The sequence below is a fragment of the Sinohyriopsis cumingii genome, chromosome 17, assembly GCF_028554795.1.
Source record: "Sinohyriopsis cumingii isolate HCF-2022 chromosome 17, ASM2855479v2, whole genome shotgun sequence".
Taxonomy (NCBI): domain Eukaryota; kingdom Metazoa; phylum Mollusca; class Bivalvia; order Unionida; family Unionidae; genus Sinohyriopsis; species Sinohyriopsis cumingii.
The window spans coordinates 103,476,029-103,497,840 of NC_142977.1; the positions used below are offsets into that span (position 1 = coordinate 103,476,029).

A 21,812-nucleotide genomic window follows, 5' to 3' on the forward strand; every position below is an offset into this window, starting at 1 on the left:
ATTTTTTTTAAATATAAAGACGTCTTTCAAAACATTTAGTGTCTGAAGAATCATACAGTAAATTCGAAACTAGTTGCACAGAATTATCGGCGTTTATGTTTTTTTAATTTATATCCCAGTTTCGTATTTCAAGTAGTCATTTCAGTTAAATTCAATAGCTCGGGTTATCTAAGTATCAACATGTATATACTATATCACGCACTCATTACATACATATATATATATATATATATATATATATATATATATATATATATATATATATATAGTACAAATGGTAGCAAATGCATGTGGTTTAATAGATTAGAAAATAATATCCCGAATAGCTAGCTTATAAATGCTTGTCCCATGTTTGTTTGTATATCGGGATAGCGCCAAAAACAAGGTGCGCCTACATGTTAATAATATTGGGGATTTCATGCACAGGTAGCGCAAAAAAAAAAAAAAAAAAAAAAAAAAAATCCGTTTATATTTAGATCGGGTCTGTCCTAAGTAGCGCAAAACAAGGTGCGCCCGTGTAGGCCTATATTTAAACCGTGGATTTTGTGCCAGTCGACAACAAAGTTATGAAAGGACGCCGTACGACGTGAGATTAATCAGTTTGAATAATATGGTGTATGGTGAGATGAAATTTTGTTAGCGAAGGGTAGCAAGTGACTTCGACTCCGTCTTCCACTAACCAGAAAACGATGCTTATCAAAGGTAAGTTTTAAAAAAAAACATAAAAAAACACTTTTTTCCCCCCTTCAGAGTAGTGTTATTTTACCGCGTGTGTGTCTGTTTAATCGTAAAACTAATTTTCATAAACTCTGGGTACATTGGATTTTTTGTTTGATTCATTCTTTACAGTATACGTTAATCATCTTTTTGTGTTGTATACTATGAAGCGTGTCGCACACCTCCTACATCTAACCCTCTTCCGCCTTTACTAAATCTACAGTATATCTCGCCTGGCAATACAGGAAAGATAAGAAGCAGAATAATCAGATAATCCATTTAAACCTCGATCTTTGAAACTTAAATCGTTTGCACATTTTCAAATAATAAAACATAGTTCACAGGGTTCAGTCTGCTAGCAGCTAATTCGGCAGCAGGCACTCTGAACTTTTATCTTAAGATAGAGCAAGAAAAATGCGAGGGTGTGTATTGTCGTATGTGTAAGGGGCTAGCTTACCATGAACAAGTCTATTGTCGTATGTGTAAGGGGCTAGCTTACCATGAACAAGTCTACTGTTGTATGTGTAAGGGGCTAGCTTACCATGAACAAGTGTATTGTCGTATGTGTAAGGGGCTAGCTTACCATGAACAAGTCTATTGTCGTATGTGTAAGGGGCTAGCTTGCGATGAACAAGTGTATTGTCGTATGTGTAAGGGGCTAGCTTGCGATGAACAAGTGTACTGTTGTATGTGTAAGGGGCTAGCTTGCGATGAACACGTGTATTGTCATATGTGTAAGGGGCTAGCTTACCATGAACAAGTCTATTGTCGTATGTGTAATGGGCTAGCTTGCGATGAACAAGTGTATTGTCGTATGTGTAAGGGGCTAGCTTGCGATGAACAAGTGTATTGTCGTATGTGTAAGGGGCTAGCTTACCATGAACAAGTCTATTGTCGTATGTATAAGGGGCTAGCTTATCATGAACAAGTCTATTGTCGTATGTGTAAGGGGCTAGCTTACCATGAACAAGTGTATTGTCGTATGTGTAATGGGCTAGCTTGCGATGAACAAGTGTATTGTCGTATGTGTAAGGGGCTAGCTTACCATGAACAAGTGTATTGTCGTATGTGTAAGGGGCTAGCTTACCATGAACAAGTGTATTGTCGTATGTGTAAGGGGCTAGCTTACCATGAACAAGTGTATTGTCGTATGTGTAAGGGGCTAGCTTACCATGAACAAGTGTATTGTCGTATGTGTAATGGGCTAGCTTGCGATGAACAAGTGTATTGTCGTATGTGTAAGGGGCTAGCTTACGATGAACAAGCTCTCGTTTTGTAAGTACTTTTATGAACTGATTCCATTCAAAGTGGGTGGAGTTTACGTTTTGGACGGGGCTGGATGGAACTGTAGTCAGGAGAGGACGAAAGCTTCTGATTTTGGGAGTACAGTACTAATTGAAAAATGACGAAAAGTAGTCGAAATAAGCTACAAGCAAAGTTATTAGCTCATGGCCTCTATTTCCTAGTAAAATGGATTAATTATATGGTATGATGACTCGGTTCATACCGAAGAACACTTCCACATATTGTGAGAATTTATTAGTATTTTATTTATATGTATGTAAATGTATACTAGTAAACATTTCAGAGGGATTATTCTTCTTTTCGCTAGTATTAGTAGTAGTTCTTGTTGTTGTTGTCGTCGTCGTTGCTGTTGTAATTTTTTTTATTTCGCTGTTGTTGTTTTTGTTTGTCAATGTTAAATAATAGTCTGTTTGTGTGTACTGGATTGGCAGTCCACCGGATCGGATGCTAAAAACGCATCACTGCTGACTTGTGGGATACCATTGTAATATATATAGATTAGGTAAGTCCATCCCAGTCTGAGAAAAACATCAACATTTAATATGTTTTATATGATCCAACTACTGTGACATTACAAAACCTACGACGTCGTGGAACAATGGGATTACTAATTTAGAAAATAAATATTTAAAATTAATTAGTGGTGAGGGTAAACACAGTGAATATATAAATTAGAATATACAAAAAAGAATTTTTACAGGAGGAAATAAAATGCAAGGTTAAGTGTTGTACTTGGATGTAATCTCAACCAAATAACATTCTACGATGACTATAAACCAACATGGTCTTGATGTTGCTATTGTTGGCTTGGTGTGCTGCTGATGATGATGATGACGACAAAGACGACATAGACAATGAGGATGAATGAATGGGATGGCTGGGTGATAGTCGTCGCCTGTCAAGGACGAGTTACAAATTACCTTTAAGTTAGATGTCATAAGGTCTACTATCAAGGTCATATATATTTTAATTTTAAGTTGCCTGTTGATAACTTCAGTTAGAATTGATGAATTGTAAAATAAATTAATATGCAGATAAGTAGTTGATATATGTGAAATTCTGGGCCCCTGATATATATGTAGCTGGTGTATATTGCTTTGAGCGACCTACCCCTTCAGCCGTTTAAGTCCATGCAAATTAACTATTCTAGCTATAAATAGACAAAGATTGTCTAATTTTTAGAACGGTGGATTAAGTGGTTTTTAAGGACTTTCAAAGAATTCTCTAATCTGGTTGGTTCAATGTTTTTAAAGGACTCCCAAACTTCACTCAAGTGTGACTGGTTCAGTGTTTTTTTAAGGACTTCCTAACTAGTCTCATGTCTGGCTGTTTCAGTGATTTTTAAGGACTTTCAAACTACAAAGAAATTCCAAACTTCTGTCTAGTCTGGCTTGTTCGGTGGTTTATTAGGGACTTCCAAACTACTCTCCAGTCTAGCTACTCTATATTATGACTGATTCAGGGTTTATTTTTTTAAAAGACTTTCAAATGCTCTCTAGTCTGGCTGGTTGAGTGGTTTTAAAATGGTTTTCAAAATTCTCTTGATTCTAGTTAGTTCGAGATTTTAAAAAAACTTCCTAATCTGATTGGTCCAGCAAATTGTGTTAATTAATGGCCGGTCTAGTAATTATTTGATGAGTTTCAAGATACCCCGACGTCTGGCTGGTCGAGAAATTTTTTTTATGAGCTTCAAAACACCTTAAGTCTGTCTAGCAGCGATTTTTAATGATTTTCAAATATCATAAAGTCTGACTCATCTAGTAATTTTGATTTTAGTGTTCTGGTATCCAAATGGACATAAATATGAGTTCTCGAGTTATTTTAAGTAACCGCCAAGTCTGACTATTAAAATGATTTGTAAACATTAATTTTATTGGTAATGTACCCTTTTTCGATATGGTAATACACTAAAATACGAGATGGCGATACACACAAATATACGTGGTCCAAAAATGTCCTTTTATCCCAATACGAGATGATGATATACAGAACTACAGGCAGTCTAATGATATTTTAGAAACTGATATGCAATACATCAAACAAGTCTGACTAGGTTTGTGATTTTGTAATAAGATATATAATGTCCTCATAGCAACAGCCTAACAATTTCTACTACTCAGAATATTTAAGGATGGGGCAAATATGTTAGAATTTGTGGTCCAAAGATATGTGTTTAAAATCGTCCGTATTGATTACATTATTGTTATTAAACAAGGATTATATAAACTTGTAGCTTCAAGTCAGTGTCAAGAGTAAACACACAATTTAGCTGGCTTTCTGTGAATTTCTAGTGTTACGATTATCTGAAAGTGACAACGCGGAATTTCCTTAGCTGTCATTTGCTCGGTCGCCATGAATATATTAATCAAGTTGCTGTGTGTTAGAGCCATGACAGAGGTGAAATTGTATCAAAGCACTCGTGAAACAAAGCGTTTCAAAATAAAAAGAGAAAACCACAAACAGGAAGAAAAATTCTTTGTTATCATTGACTGCGTGGCTGCAGGTAGGATAAGAGATCAGAAAACAATGATTGCAGAACCTATAACGGGCAAGACAGTGTCAGTGCTCGTCAAGATATTACAAATTTAATATCAAGTTCAAGGCCACACGATAAATATGTCTACATCCCATGGATGAAGCCCTTATCATGTCATTGTCGCTGTACGATTAAGAAATAAGCAGCTGATTACTTATGCAAACTCTTGTTAGTAGAACATGAGTTCTATTTGTCTGTATAATTACTAAATGAAAGTCATTAGCTAGGTCAAGGTCAAGGTCACTAGGTACGTAAGGAATACCAGTATCAACATACATCGCTTGCTACAACACTTCTCACGGTATTTAAATGATACACTGTAGGATTAATCGTTATATTCTACAGTTTTCTGAAACATAGGATTATGGGAAGGGCTGGTGTTGGGGGTGGAGCTGTGATGGTAGTTTATTGATGAAACGTACTAATTTACATATTTTAATTATTTCAGATTTCATCGCACTCCTTGTGTTTCCATTCCTTTTAGTTGTCGTAACACGGATTCAAAGCCAACAAGTACTAGATGGAGCCATCGTTAACAGAACATCAATAGAAAGGTATACACGTTCTACGAAAAATTTGTGCTATTCTGTATATTATGCTAATGTTACGGCTTATTTTTAAACGTTCCTCCATTTTTATTATGCAGCAGTGGATTCATTCTATAAATGACAAGCTGTGTTAACTAATTGACCAGTAAGAAGAACTCACAAGGCATATAATTCTAGTTATTTTGAGGGATGTCTACATTAGTATCAGTAAGACATTTTAAAAAATACGATTAACTCATAATTTTTTTGTGGAGTGTCAGTTTTCACGGATTTTGAAATTACTACAAACCACATTTTAAAGACCAGCGAACAAATCCTTATGTAGAAACAGGAGGACTCCTTCCTCAATGTACGAATGAGATAAATAAACAATGAAAAATTCAAAAATTGTATCATCACAAAAAGATTGAGAATGCAAATTTATTCAAGCAAAAATATATTTAATTTATCGAAGGTACTGTTGTCTATGAAAAGTCCATTATAACTTTCTTCACTCTCATTGGAACAGCCTCTGCCTTTTTCGATAACATTGATAACTACATTGAGAAGTATTTGCAATAACATGGCATTAATACTGCAGCAGAAGCAGACAGAATCACACTCTGTCATAACTTGTCCGGCTCATTTTTGTGTGTACACACCGTATACATGCCTGTAAGTTATTTTTCTGTTTTGACGCTTCCTCGTATTGCTTCTGCAGTCCGCTTCCCGCCCCTCTGTTGATATAAGATGACGTAGATGACGTCCATTACACACATATGTAATTGTGATCTAAAACATCACCATATATTCTCTAGAGAGCTTTGAGACTAAAGGCTTTCTACTTTGTTTCCTTCAGCAACGATGACAGAATTGTGGGCAACCAATTCAGCGGGCGATTGGATTTCCCGAAACCAACGACACCCCAATTCTTCAGTTGCTTTGATCTCGATGCCTGTAGAACTGGACTGGAGTTTTGCAATCATAAAAGAAAAAATTGTGAAAAGTGTGAGGACTACCGACGCACATGCGGGACTAACCTAATGAATATAAATTGCACACAATATTGCGTCAGTTAGTATCATTGCACGTCAAATGTTCTTGTGTGTGACATAATGTGTGCATGTGTTTGTGGTTTTCATCTCAGGTTGTATTTTTAAGGACGCATTTCGAGTATGAAATGCATTTATCAGTAGTTGTAAATGTTGTGGAATATTTTACCGATTTTATTTTACGTAAATAACGGCGGTGGGGGGGAACTGTTGAACTTGTGTTCGAACTCTCCACTTTCTTGATTCTGTCATCATTCAATTAATATCATGAGTATGTATATAAAGAATTGCGGAGTGTAATAAAATTAAATTTTTAAAAAATGAAACAATTTTTAGCGCAACAAACCAACGAACATGCCTAGGCTTACACATGAATAAAAAACAATCTAACATTTCTAGCGCACCATCATAATTAAACTGCGAAGCGATCACTAAAAGCACATCATAAATAATGGTAATAGATTTTCAAATCTTCATGAAAATCGGTACATAAAATGGGCACGCGTTTTTCAAATTCATTTTACCACATTTAAAGTGCATTATCAACACGATTACATTTATTACTCATACATCAATAGTGCTGATGGACTTCATGGTACAGATAGTGTATTTTTCGGACAGAGAAAAGGAAAGAAATATGAACTGAGTGACATCTGTCGGTAACTATCAATCGTACAGACATTTTTTAAACCAGGCTCTCGGTTGGCATAAATCTCTGAGAGTCATCCAATATGACCTATTCTAATGAACACAATAACTTTAGAAACTATATGACTCGTTAAAAAAAAAAAAAAACTCATTTATTTCTTCATGTTTACAGCCATGCTAGTGGAAGAACAGTGTCTGGCAAAGGGTGAGTATTGTGATTTTAAATATTTTGTGCACTGTGCAAATGGTGCTGTTAGATTATATTTTCCGAGATTATTTTTTACAATAATTATGATTAGTGTAGTCTACATTTTCTGGGAATTCTAACTCAAAATCTAATTGCAGAACCTTGTAGACAAAGATTTAATAGTGTGATTCTATGCCTTTCAACGAATCTATACAACAGAAACCATTTTTATAAAGCAATAAACCATATTTCTGACTGTTTATTATTAATTTTTAATGAAATCAGATAGAAGTGAGTACAATTTTTAAAAAATCATTTCAAGGTCAATCACGTGTTATATATTCGATGGCGTTTTCATACAAAATTTAACTCTCTGCTTATCTGTCTCTCTGTGTGCATGTCTTTCCATAAGTAACTGCATGTGTATGCATACATGTACGCAGGGCCGGAGCTACCATATAGGCAGCTGCCTAGGGCGCTGATTTCAGGGGGCGCATTTCTCCAAATCAGCAACAGTTTTGAAAAATAAATAAATAAATTTCAGTTTTATTGAGGGTCGTTTTTTTATCCTGGTTTATTTCATACAGGGACAAATAATCGGGTAGATTCAGTCTGACCGAAACACTGAAATATTTTCCTTGGGGGAGGGGGCGCCAGAATCTAACCTTGCCTAGGGCGCCAGATAGTCTGGCCCCGGCCCTGCATGTATGTATACATTGTCTTACACGCCATGATAAATCCACTTGGGACGATATATCTTCCTGCTTTCAGTGGCTACAAAGGAAATTCCAACACTCATAACAACAGGAGGACTCTCAGAGAACAGAGAACAAACTTACACACCTGATTCCCTCAACAAACCAGGACATGACATCGATTGGAAACTTATAATAATTGGTATACGTAGTTTATCTGAATGTATACTTGTCTCTGTATTTGTCTTCATGAAAACACGTACACACTTGCATATGAAACATCAAAAACTATAATGCATAATCTTAAGAACTTAGTCAAAGGCTGAGGATGTAATTTATCTTTAAAAAAAGAAGAAAAAATGTATGTAGTGCTCGCTTGAACTCTACAGTAAATATTAAAGTCTGGAAAACTTCCTTATTAAAAAAGATACTTAATTTACCTCAAGTTAATGCCACACTATTACTGTTTCGGGCATACTTTGTAAATTAATAAATAATCCATGCAAAATATCACAAAAGAAATTTGTCTGCTAAAATAAGCAACCTTTTGCATCAAAAACTAGGCATCTTCTGGACAAAAGTCAATTAAGTTCGGCTTATTGATTTTATTTTTAGAAAAACAAACAAACGAACGGTACTCCCCACAAAGTTAACACCCAACCCAACTCCAACCCCTCAAAACCTAAGAAACAAAGGAAGATATGCAAGTACGCATCGGTGATACCATCTTGAGTTCTAATGGTCAGGCTGTTGTAAAGTATTATTTGTGCATAATGCCTACTTGCCATATTTGCGTTCGTTAAGAGATGGTTTGTTTACACTTATCCAAGAACCAAGTTGAAACTACATTCTTTTCTGAAAAGACAAATAAATTTGTATTTATAAATGGAATTTATAACGTTAAAACACATCAATAAAATATTCATTACACATTTTCCCCATTCAGAGCTTTTATGAAGTTTTCTTATGGGGTTGGTGGGTGTGTTTCAATTGATACAAATAACCGAGAAGTGAGCGTTAATCGTGGAAAACCTGTTGATGCACTCCAGTTTCTCTAAGGAGGTTTCGTCATCCAGTACTACTCTTTCTAAAAATTTATTTTCAGTTTTGTGTAAGACCTTGTGTGTATTTAAGAAAGACAAGAAAGACAACAGGACAAAACACCTGTTCTGATCATTTTGCTTATTTACACCGATTTTTTTCCATTTTCAGGCATATTGGGATTCGCTGTGATTATATTGGTGGCGTTAAATATTTATCTTAAACGACAAATCAAACAATCCAGATCAAAGGAATTAACAGAAGAGCAGAGTGCACTTATGGATGTTTGTTCTGCTTGTCCACCATCAGGAGATCCAATCTTCATTGATGTCATCAGCAGCCAATATTCTAGTGTTCCTCCAAAGAACGATAACAGTGGTCATGCTTCAATGCAACCATCAACATCTGTAGCTCCTCCAAAAATTCGTGATCAAGAACAAACCAAAGTAGAGGAGGAGGGGCCAAATCAAAAATACGTGCCTAGCCGACCTCATGGTATATGACAGATTTGCTATGGTCTCTTTCGTAGTTTGTAGTTGTTTTTTTTAAAGAATCATTTGTACCATATTTCATTACGCTAGACTTCTTAATCGTTGTTTTACTTTTTATTTACTGAATTAAATATATTACATTACAGATGAATTATTTTAAGTTTTATCGGTAATTTTAAATTTTCATTGGTTTTATCAAAAGTTAAACAATTTCAACGGACAACATCTGTTTAGACACCATCATATATACGTGATCTGAACCTGCTTTCATAAAACTTCTCAACCTGGATCAACTCAAAATGTTGGCCTTCCATGACGTTTCTGTCAAGTCAAATTTAAGGTATTGCACTATTAAGCCTCACAATATGACCATCGTGCCTAAACAGAGATTTAATACAGTTATCGTATCGTGGTATATAAACAATCTCCAGCCAAAACTTGAGGAGCATTCTACTCATCCATTATATGCTTTATGGAGTAGGGGCCTGATTTCCTTTTTTTTTTTTTTTTTGGGGGGGGAATATGCATACTAAGATTGTAAATATTTGAATGTATTTTAAGTATTTTTGTCTATTTTCTCAATCATTAGAAACCAGTATTGGGGAACAAAAACGCTGCAGTAGAAGAATAACAGAGGATGGCCTAGAAATGAAAAATATCAAAGCTGAAATTCAAGGTCAAGAGGTTGACAATGATAAATGGTCCACTTCTGGATACAGTTCTTCATCGACCCCAAGTCTTGCTGGCATACCGGTGATCAACAACACTAGTAAGTCATTAATTAAGTTTAGTCCCACAAAACAACATAATAAAGTTGTGATAAAATTGACGAATCCTCACGCTGCATCCAGGGCGGTGTAGATCGCTGATTTCGGACACATTGGCAAGTTGTCAATATAATGTGCACAGTGGTATTTGTTGGTAAATTAAACGAGAATTTTTACTGGTCACTGTGTAATCGTGTGATCAGGTAAAGTTATGATTAGTATTATCCAACTGTGCAATGAAGTACTTTACCTAAGTGGTATTTATACGCTGAAGTAGGACTCTAAAAAGGATACTAAATATTACAAATAAAAGTAAAATAAGAGTGAATACAGTTACGAAAACTTGCAATGATACGAGTTTAATGGTATGGTTTGTTTTCTGTGTTTATTGTGGTATAAACTGTCAGTTACCAAATCATATTGCTGAACGCCTGGATAAGGTATGGTTATATTCAATATTGGAATGACACAGATGAGAAAAGGTAACGGTTACCCAGACGAGGGAGCATAGAGTAGTTATCATAAATGTTTCACATAAAACCAAACAAAAGCAAGAAGAAAACAAAACGACCATACTGGAGGCAAGAAGAAATAAAATGCTTGGAAAGTAGATGCTTGTGAGGTGAGCATTGGGATAGTGGGTGGAAGCTGAGCGTTGAGTTCTTTCACTGAACGAATATAATATCAACTGCAGGTGCAACGTAATGGTTTTAACCTAACTATAGAATAAACATTTACAACGAAAGGATCCTGAAATTAAAGTTGTGTATATATACAATTTATTTGTCATGATTCTTTGTGCAAGCAAAGATCTTGTCAGAGAAGAAAATTGTCGCAATCAGTTTCATCTTGCATCAAGATTGGAATAAAAATATTTACACCTTTTTTCCGATTTTTAGTCCGATTTAACTTCCAAGAAATATGCACACATCTGAAGTGATCACCGTTTGTCCTTGCCCTTGTTTAAAGTTTTTAAAAGTTTTTAAAAAATTGGATGGAACTAAAGTAAAGTTTATCCAGCTGATGACAGTGACGCATGAAGATTACTTTTGCATGATTTATTATATCTGAAAGAGGTTGTTTAGTGCTCAGTTTAATGTTTGCATTTTGAGCATATTGCATAAATTGCAACACCTGTAAATTTCAGAATATATGAATAGCCTCTTGCATAAATACACATGCATACAAAACAATTACATTTCTGTATAAATTAATCTATGCATACATATACAATAGCTGTAATTCTCATCTGTATATTTTTACCGAAGAAATTATTTGCTTTCAGTAAATATCACCTTAAACGGTATGACAAATCTTGCAAATATTGTGCCCACCGAAACAGATAGGGAGGCTTCAAATCCAGAAAACACCGGGATGGAAGCCCCATACAGTGTGCAGGAGACTTTTGACAGTGATAATTCTTCTTCATCTAAAATCTTTGTTGTCGATGATCATGCTCAAACAAATAATGAGAAACCAGTTTCGGATGAAAACGACCGTACAAAGATTGCTGTAGGGGACATGTCAGTTGACATGGATGACTTCAAAAGCTGTTTCAAACAAGACACTTAGATATACTTCACAGAGGCTGTAATGTCCATGAAACATAAAACTTGGCCTAGTCCAAAGATTCAACAGACATGAGGTGACTGAAAGTCCACAAGGTTACTATAGCACACGTTTATAAAGCACCGACAGGTTAAATCAGTAAGGACATGTGGTGGGTGGGGTTGGGGAGTCGGCATGTTGGTTCAGGCGAAGCGCTTACGATTCAGTACGGTAAAATACAGAAATTGTCAGCACTCCAAATGGCATGTACCAGCATAGAACTTTGCTGACCTCTATCTAGCAACGATCTGGTAGTGAAATCAACCCGCAACAATGATAAGAACTCAAAGAAGTTTTGTTTTTGTTCTATACTGACAAGGGCGTTGATAGGCATGCTCATGTGTATTGGTTACAGACCATATGCAAACCGAACAGAAAATAGTTGACAGTACACCTAATTTCCCTTTCTGATAAAAAAAGAATTTCGGTTTTGGGCGTTGGCATGCAGGATCTTAGGGACTGAAGGATAGTAGTGATTACCTCTAAGAATGACATCAGCTACTTGAGTAAAATGTATATTTCAGTGCAGCTAGATTTGTACGAGGGTCCCTGGGTGGCCAAGTGTTATAAGGTACTTTACTTTGCAGATCACTGACATTTCACCACTGTCTGCTTTGGTTCGAGTAACCACTCTGTCAGCTAGGGTATTTGGAAAGGTTGCCAGTAACTTTTCATGGATCAGTGGTTCTTCGCCCGAGCTTCTCCGGGTTCTTCCTCCACCAAATATATTGGGCACTATGTATAGCCTATCATGTGCTGAACTATGGTGTTAAACTCACAAAACTAATCAAGCCAACAATGTGTGTGCAATGCTTGGTGAGTAATAAAAAGCATTTGCAATTTGTGTGTAATTTACAGGGTAATCTTGCTGAATGGTCGAATATGATCTCCTCTTTCTTTAAAAACCAGGAATTGAAGTTGACAGGATTAAAGTCTTTCCTATTTGTCTACTTTAAAAAAAAAAAAAAGTATTTATTTATCCGGGTGGGGGACTTTTTCCAAAGCGAAAAAGGGGATTGAAATTAAAGAATGATGGTAGTAAAAAATACGACGGGATATGACAGCAATCTTTCTGACATCATTATAAACATTGTAATTTTTAATGCATTTAATGCAGTCTTCATATTATATATATATATATATATATATATATATATATATATATATATATATATATATATATATATATATATATCCATTCTTCCTTTTAACAGCCATTCAGCTGTAGGTCTGTAGGTGATGTATATGCATGTATTCAAATGACCTTTTTAAAATAGATTTTGGGCTTGATACCTGTCCTGTGCTCATGTCCGCTTACTGCCCCTAACTACACTTAACAGCATTTTGGTCTACTGTTCATTTGAACTACTTAACAGCTTCCGCAGAATCCTCCAGCATGGAACAACTCCTGTGAAATCATCTTGCGAATGTAATTTAGACAGCAGAAGGTTTCTATGGGAATAAAATACAGCCAGCTTGCATTTTAGCGGATGATATATGTTGGGTAGATGGTACTTATCTGAGCTTACACTTTTGCAAAGATTGTGGTAGGATGGGCGTTGGGCATGGGTGGCAGTGTTGTGTGGGACTGGGAAGTAAGAATTAGAGAGTATATACCAATCTTTCTAAACCACTTCTTGACAATGTGGGAAATGTTATATATATTTGATTTAATTATATCTGATTTAATATGTACTTATTTCAATGTAATTATTGTCAGTTTTAATTTTTTAAATCTTTTTTTGCATGCTATTGTAATATAAATTTATTTACTGGAGATGATACTTTTTTTCAGAAAATAGTTTGACCTTGACTGTTCGTTTTGTAAACAACCAGGTGTTGATCTAGATCCTGGCCTTGATTCAAAATTAGTTGCAGCCACGTAAACACGTTCTATTTTTATTTCAAACTGATTGGTTGTTGTCGAGGTCATGATGGTACTACGTGTTTAAGATGTAAACAATTTTTTATTTATTTTTTATTTCTTAGAGTAAAATGATTGGTTTTCGTCACGGCCACACTGGGTGTACGTGATCCTTAACAAGTACCTAATTTCTATGGGGTTCTGGAACATGATCACGTGACCCCCTTTTTGCGTTTTAGAAGACGATATAACCTTTGTTTTGGAAAGTTATTCTCAGTAGAAGCTGGGTCTTTTCTTACACTATAAGTTGTATGTTGTGCTGTTTGGAGTTATTTCAAATTACTTGGATTGGAGTTATTTCAGGTTACTTGGATTCAGAAACGATTAATTCTTTTTCCTGGAATAAAAATTTATTTCGATTTCCAAAACCGGAGTGATAATTCTTGTTTCTACAAGGAATTCTTGGCTTCAGCACTACATATTTCAGAATACGTCGTCGTCTTCCATCTTGGATTCTTTGTCGGGATTCAAACTTGAAATCAATTGATCATTTTGTTATTAGGACTTCAAAAATTTTATTCGTGGGTTATTCTTGGATTATTTTGGATTTGATTCTTAAAACCGTAAGTTCATATATTTTTTTCATTTTTACAGAATTTTCCAGGAAAATAAATTATTATATTTTTTTCAAAGTTGTTTTCACTCTTTCTTGTGTTACTGTTTATTCGAGCCTAAACACATGACAGAAATGACAATGCAAAGAGGCAAGAACAATGTGGTGAGCTTGTAAATGTAATGTATAATGACCTAGTATGTAGAACATAAAATCTGATTTTAATCACATTGGTAGAGTATATGATCCAAACATCAGCAGAGAGTTCTAATTATTATGTACCAACTGCATCACATTTTCTGTGACGTTTTAAAACAAACTAGTGAACTCATTTTTTAAAACTTTAAGTTTTACTGATTTCTCGCGTTTTCTTATTTTAAATAGCAAATGTACTAATGAATTTGTAAGAAAATATAATTTTTTTTTATATCTCAGACATAATTTATACAACGTAACACTTACATAGAGAATGGACACCTTTGTTCCATCAATCCTTCAGAGAAAAGATTTGGAGACTCAAGGGAATTTTTTTGTATGCAGCAGTCCAGTTTTTATAAATGTTCTTTAGATGTAAAATGGGCTTGTTTGAGTAATGCATTTTACTTGTTTTTTTAACCTTTGCAGGATATTATTATAACAACTGATACATTTTTATCATTAATTAATCTGTGGTGGTTTGTTCCAAACATGTACCAAGATATATAATGTAATCTGTATAGTGTTAGTTTGTAGAAAAAAAAAACTTGCATGTAACTAACTGTTTGTGCTCCCTTGTAACTTCTCTCTTTGTTGTAATTAGCAAATACAGTTGTGGACATTATTTTGCAAACTAGTATGTATATGCTGCATTTTGTGACTCTATATGCATACAATGTCATATATTAATTAGTATTTCAATAATTAACAAACCTGACCATAATCAGCCATTTATTTTTAAAATCCTAAAATCTTTCAACTATTGATATTTTATTTCAACCACTAATATGTAACGCATGCAGTTAAATGTTTTTGCTACAAGCTGTTAAATCAAAAGTAAATTTGTTGAAATTTGGTATTTACCAAATATTTTATGTATAACACTATTGTACGTTATACTTTCTAGAGTGCAGAGGTCATTTCGGCCCAAAATGTGTTCATATGTTTTGTGCAAAGGTATGTATTTAGTGTGTGGTTGTGTAATTTTCATGTGTAAATATTTACTCTTGAATTTGTCCATTTCAGGAAAAGATAAACGTGTAATGTATTTAGTGAATAACATAATGAGTAATATTTTTCAATATGTTTTGTGTTTATTATAATATATGATAATTGTCAATTACATTTGGTTATGGATATGTTTATCAGTGTTCGTTTTCCTTATCATCAGTTTTATTATCAGATTGATTAGTGCACGTAACTGATGTAAAAATGGTGATTCGGTTAATCTATAAATTAATGTTCTATCTTTCGGTCTTATAATTGAATCTTTGATAAGATAGACTTACACATTTCACTTGATATTATTGGCTGCTGAATTACAATTACAGTTACAATTAGTATATTTATATAAAAGTTATTTCCCATATTTATTGCTGTTCATATTTAAAAACGTAATTATTATATATAATATTTGTTGTAGTACCTTTGAATTTAATGAAAACTGTTTAATTTTAAAAGTTTAATTGCTAAATATTTGTAAAGGTTTTACTCATAATTTAATAATAATGGGAGGTACAAGGACTTATACTTAATACGTAAAAACGACACAACTCCAAAGCCCCCATATAATCTTAAAAGGTATAATATAACTGATAATACGTTAATATTCGCTAAAGGATATGGAACAGAGCATCATGTCATGAATTCCTTTTTTTTTTTGTTTGTTTACAAATAATGCCGTTCCGCCATTAAATATGGCTGCTAAAACTAAAAATAGACAATAGACAACTTTAATAAAATGTTTTCTCAAAATCCATCGAACATAATTTGAACAAATTTCACAGAAAACACTGTCAAAAATCCTTTGATAGGTGCACAAATGATGTTCACAGCCAACACTCAGGAAAACCGCTACAAAAATTAGAAATAAAACACGATAAATGAATTTTACGCTAAAAACCATTTAACATTTATTACTGAATTCGACAAGAAACATTTAGTTGTAGAAGGATTTCATGTTTTGGCGATCCGTCATCGAATATGATAGCTATTACTAAACCTACCAACACTTTTAAATGGTTTCGTCTAAATAAAAAAAAACCCACTGAAATTTGACCAAATATCACACAAAGAGTACTATTATAGTGGCATTTGAAATGTAGCGATCAGCATGCCTAACACAGTGCGAATGAACGTCAACACATATGACCGCTGTAGTTAAGAAAAGAAAACATATAAATGAGTGGCTGTCAAAACAACTCAACATATTTTAACAGAATTTAACGAGTTTTAATAAAATTTAACAGAAAACCCCATGAGGGCATTTAAGGTTTGTACAAATGACGCCTATACGCCATCAAAACACACAAAAAAATAACATTTTAAAGACTTTTGCAGAACTGCTCATCAAAACGTAACTACCTTTATTAAAAAGAAATGAAGACAAATAAACGTTGAAAGACTTTTCATAAACCACTGAACAGACCAAAGCAACTGTGGAGCCCAGCCAGCGTTGATAAATTACCATCGCTCAAGGCCAGAGTACATTTTGTAAGGTACCAGCACTAGGTTTCTTCCTTTCAAAGAGTACGTTTAGTATCTGTTATCTCATTAGAGAATTAAGAGTCATTTTAATTTCAAAAAGCGGATTTCATGACTCAGCTTAAATAAGACCAAGTAAATAAAAAAGGAAACTTGACCCCACCTTTCATCACTTTTTGCAGCTCAGAGAGTAGTAGGCCATGCTTGACTTCAAACCTCATGGGTTTTGCCCCCTCCCCATTTCATAACATTTTACAAAGTCATAGAGTAGTAATGTTAATACTAGACTTAGGGAGTTCTTGGCGGGTAGATGGGCTATAGGATGGGATGGCAATCGCATAAATAGTAGTAAGATCTGTCTTCAGGTCTGAGGTACAAGAGAGTGACGGTCTTTGAGATATGGGTAGCCAACAACACTTCGATGGGAACGGTCATGGTTAGGTGTTTAGTATGGTGGGAAGCAAGCATCACCAACAACACGTCCAATCAGAGACGCGGTGTGTCTATGGGATCCCATCAGTACCCACTGTCCGACTAGAAACAAGACCAGTACATGGAAGCCATTGAGCAGACAGTAGTGTGGACGAAAATTCTTCAGCACCTATTGTATGGTACACGCACGTCGATACAGAGACGCGATAAAGCTACTGATATGCTCGAAATGCGTGGCAGGCATGGTTGCCACTCACCGCATATGCAACCGCTGTGAGGATGGCCATTAAGCCAACAAGCTGAGACGCAAATAACTAACGACCAGACGACAATTGAGGAAAGTACTTAGCCAGTTACATAGAAAGCTCGTCATAGGCTCATGTCACACAAAGCGACAAACGTCCCTGTTAAGGTAGCGCTGGAGGCAGAGCATATATCAACCTAACTAGTGAAGAATAAACTTGCAGTTTTACAAAGGCTATATCGTACTTAGCAACACACAAAGCTTGTCAAAGCGAGATGACACCAGTCGGCAACAAACACGAGCTGCTTTACCTCGATAACCTAAATGAGAAAAGGGTTTGCCATACAAATACCGCCATATGTAGCAAGAGCTATCAAATAGAAGTATATAACTTGAAAAAGATGAGTACATTCCCTCCGAGCACGAAAAAAATGGATCGTTCCCTACGGAGTCGCGAAGCGAGATTGGGACCATGTTCATACGGCCGTGGAGTCGGACTAAGAGTTTGAAGCGCTTCGTACCTAGCTATTTGATCCCTGCAGATAAGGAACTAGGCAGCTATGCGACCATCGTGGGCATCTACACCCCGAATAGTGATTACGCAGTCTGGGACACGCTGCACAATTGTAGGTGTGATCTCTGGCACAGATCTAACAGTATTTTCCCTTGGCGACGGGACAGCCACAATATCTGCAGGACGCAGAGCATGATAGTTCTATACATTAGAGAAAAATAATACTCTGAACTTACCCACATGTATATCAGGGACCTAATTTCCGCGATCTGATCGTTCGACAGATACTCTGAAGATATGGCGTATAGCATGAGAACGAGACAACTACAATTTGACTCAGCAACCTTTCCTCTGGAGGAGACAACCCTTGGGAGATAGGTATCATCTGGTATGGTTTAAATTACGACAAGGCGGCCAAGCGCCCACCCCACTGAGGGCAATTATCAAGGTTGTGTATGTCAGATTGGTCATGGATTTCCCGTCGGTCGAGTATAACGTGCATTACCATACCTTATCGGTAGAGCGGCTGATCTCACTCTACTTCACACCATGAGCGAACAAGTACCTATCAGGGACCATGCAGCGAAGGGCTGCATGTGCCATGGGCAGGGCGCGGTTGACGTAGAACGGCCTTGTGCCAGAAATCCAGGTCATCCAGTTCAGAGCAGACACCACGGCTGGTAGTTGCCGAACCAATTCCAAAACAATCCCTCGCCAACAGTTCGGTAAAACCACCCCACAGTGCCATTGGGCATATTGGAGGTCGGTGTCGCGAATGAGCACTCTGACAACACACAAGGCCATGATGTGCGACACTGTGAAAACCTCGGTCGCATCATTGTTAGCTGAAGATTCTTACATGATCAGAGCCCATGGGCACTGCTGGATGCTAAGTTGTCGCTGACCGCGTCTCGTTTTGAAACAAGCTGGATGTGGCCATTCGCACCATGCCGGCAGACATCTTCGTGTGTTTGCAGAAAGAGGCGGCTCCCACGGACCACGCCCAGTACAGCTCAAAGACAGAGCTGGCAATCTACAGTAACCAAGTTGGCGATTCTGATCCGAATTATCTAGTTGCAGTCGCCGACAACGTTGGGATTTTGAAAGCCTCCGGTGGGGACATCTCCCTGCCGCTATCCCACCTGGCTAGCGTGATGGTACTAAGCAGCCTCGCTGTCTTCAAGGACGACGACACGCTACACAATAACCGCAAGCCGTTCGATAGGCCACAAGTCACCAGGCGAGCCATCCGTATTTGCATTTGTTTTTTACCATGCTGTTCCAGTGGGATCACATCGTTGAAGAAATCCACTTCCCCCACCCCCCACTTTCGAGATAACCTTTACGTTTATGTATAAATTCTAAGATATGTGGGTTGTGTCAATTTTATTTTATGTTCCTTTTTATGTATAAAAAGAAGTTACGTTTCCTTTGAAACATGAAATATTTCTTTCAGTAAATAACATGCCGTTAAAGTAAATCAGCGTAACACTTCTTTGAGACAAGCTTCCAACGAATACAAACACACTTGTGCGTCATTTTAGACGCTGATGATATGCAGTGCGCAAAACAATATGGTTCGATGAGATTTTAGTGACGCCATGTTGAATGTCAATGATAACCACTGAAAGTGAGTGTGTGACTGAATAAGTGAAAGAGTGAATTAATGACTTTTTCTGTTTGTAGATTGAAGAAAATTTCAAATAATCAGGTGTTTGATTTTTAAATCAATTAGTATATATGCGTGTGGCAACGTTAAAGGCACGATTTAGGCATGACAATCACTATTACTTAGCCGACACTTGTACTTGACGTAAGTCTCTGGGATTTTTAAAGAACACCATATAATGCGCATCGAGACTGATGGCACTACTCGCTTTGGTTGTATTGAATAAATTTTGTGTAATGTAAATAATACTGATCTGATTGTTCACTATAATCGTAAACCTAATTTTGTTTTCTTCTTCATAGTCCTCAAAGATGACAAGATGAGTTTAACAGGAGTCGGTTTCGATCCAGCAGTCTTCGAGAGGAATGCCCTAACCAAAACAAATTTGTTCTCCTTCACTTTCATTATGTAAGCTGTAAACAGCTTGACACTCTTTATAACTCCACATGATGCATAGTAGAGGACGACCAAACAAGGGTTGTTTGTGTTAGATCAAACGTTTGACAAATTCGGCTTTATCTGAACCGTTTGGCTGAAATTAATATGTTAAAGGGTTCAGGACGTAAAAACTCCTCCCAGCTTTGACAATCTGAAATTTCCTCTATCACTTTGAGAACTTACGATACTGCCATGACTCGGGACCTTTTATATCTGAGAGTAAATATACCAAAGAATACCTTTTAAACTGGATATTAGTTAGGGTTTCATTGGGATTAAATACAGCAAAAGAAGCAACGGCAACGAAAAAGCTCTTTTTTCACTGATCTGATAGGCTATTTTCTTTTTCTTGTTGATTGTGGTAGCGTAGACATTAACACGCGTTTCGAAAGGCATCTGAATTGTGAGCTACGTCTAGTATCCAAACATCGAATCCATGACATTTCCGTCTGAATATATCATTCCGGTGTTGAGAATGATAGTGAAAATCACAATAGACACGAATTTCATGGTACTTGTGATGTGTCGACATAGTTCACAGAATCTCTTCCTCACAGGGATTGATCTGTATTCATTACCAATCGCAGCACTTTGAACAAAAAAACTTTCTCATGACAAAATATTTTGTTGCCATTGTTATCATGCCTCATCATATAATGATGATACGATTACCTAAACACTCTTTTTACATGTAGTAACAGCTCAGGAACCTTTAACATGTCTTTCGAAGGCTGAATCTCTATACTCCAGAATTTAACGCTACAGCTTTTACTTTCTCATTTTCCCTCAAGCACACAAATTCTACTCCAGCTAAAGATTTGGGAGTAGGTCTCTCAAGGTATATTGGCCATTTCACATCCATTGTGTTCAGTCTACGTGAATCATGTGTTCTTCTCTCGTCCGTGATTCTCCATAAAAAGACAATGCTAGTTCTAAAAGGGTCCGTTTCGCTTTAGCTAATGGTATCGAGCGTCGGTTGCAGCCTAGATGGACAGGTCTGCTGTTCCAAGAATGATGACATCCAGGGTTTGGAATGGTGGCGGCACACTTTCTATGTTGCAAGATTCTGGATCAATCTTGACGTAGTCACATTATCATATTCGTCTTTTTCATGTGTTGCTTTGTTGTTGTTTTGGGGCTTAACGCCATTTTTCAGCACACGATAGGCTATACATGGCGGTCAGTATTAATGGTGGAGGAAGAACCCGGGAAAATTCCCGGAAAGAACCACCGACCCACGAGAAGCTACTGGAAGCTTTCTCACATACCCACATTGGCTGAATCCTAGACTCGAACCGCCGCAGACAGAGGTGAGATGGCAGTGATCCGTAACGGAGAGCGCTTTAGACCACTCGGCCACTCGGGGTCCCGATCTTTTTCATGTGTAGAAAGCATCTTAAGAGAAGCGTTGTTCTTTCCTTGTCGAGATCTCTGGTGAAAACGGTATCATCCCTTCTTTACACTCATTGGTAGCCGTCAGGTATGGTGTTTTAATTAGGAAGTTGCACCCTACTGCTCTCCTAAAGAGTTGAAGGGTGACTCGTATTCACGATCGCTTTATTCGATCACTTTTTTATATATCAAATTTGTCGTTAGAACGCTGAACGTTGTGATTTTTGTTGATGATTCTGGAAGACTTAAATTCAGCATGTTTGCTAATTCGACCGATTTAGTCTTATCCCCGGCACGGTCATTTCAAATCATCCACCACAGAATCAAACAGTTTTTCTATGCGGCAACTTCTGAACTTAATATCCAAGAATCTTAAGGTGAAAGGGTACGCTA

The 21,812-nt window shown here is 36.4% G+C and overlaps 1 protein-coding gene across 3 annotated transcripts; it reads left to right on the forward strand.

The window, feature by feature from the left end:
- Positions 1 to 569: 569 nt before the first annotated feature.
- On the forward strand, positions 570 to 15,495 carry LOC149779588 (uncharacterized). 3 transcript variants are annotated; one of them, XM_089940346.1, is made up of 8 exons: positions 570 to 702; positions 5,007 to 5,112; positions 5,945 to 6,159; positions 6,958 to 6,990; positions 7,744 to 7,869; positions 8,880 to 9,203; positions 9,789 to 9,968; positions 12,789 to 15,495. In XM_089940346.1, exons 1-8 carry the CDS (start codon positions 690 to 692, stop codon positions 12,800 to 12,802), a joined length of 1,011 nt encoding a protein of 336 aa, XP_089796472.1. In that variant the 5' UTR covers positions 570 to 689; the 3' UTR covers positions 12,803 to 15,495. The 3 variants fall into 3 exon arrangements, with proteins under 3 accessions (XP_089796472.1, XP_089796473.1, XP_089796471.1); XM_089940347.1 differs by lacking the exon at positions 12,789 to 15,495 and adding an exon at positions 12,162 to 12,719; XM_089940345.1 differs by lacking the exon at positions 12,789 to 15,495 and adding an exon at positions 11,252 to 12,154.
- Positions 15,496 to 21,812: the final 6,317 nt, after the last annotated feature.

Coding starts and splice junctions, on each gene's coding strand:
- LOC149779588 (XM_089940345.1), top strand. Junction 5,113..5,944: donor AACAGAACATCAATAGAAAG/GTATACACGTTC, acceptor TGTTTCCTTCAG/CAACGATGACAGAATTGTGG. Junction 9,204..9,788: donor CGTGCCTAGCCGACCTCATG/GTATATGACAGA, acceptor CTCAATCATTAG/AAACCAGTATTGGGGAACAA.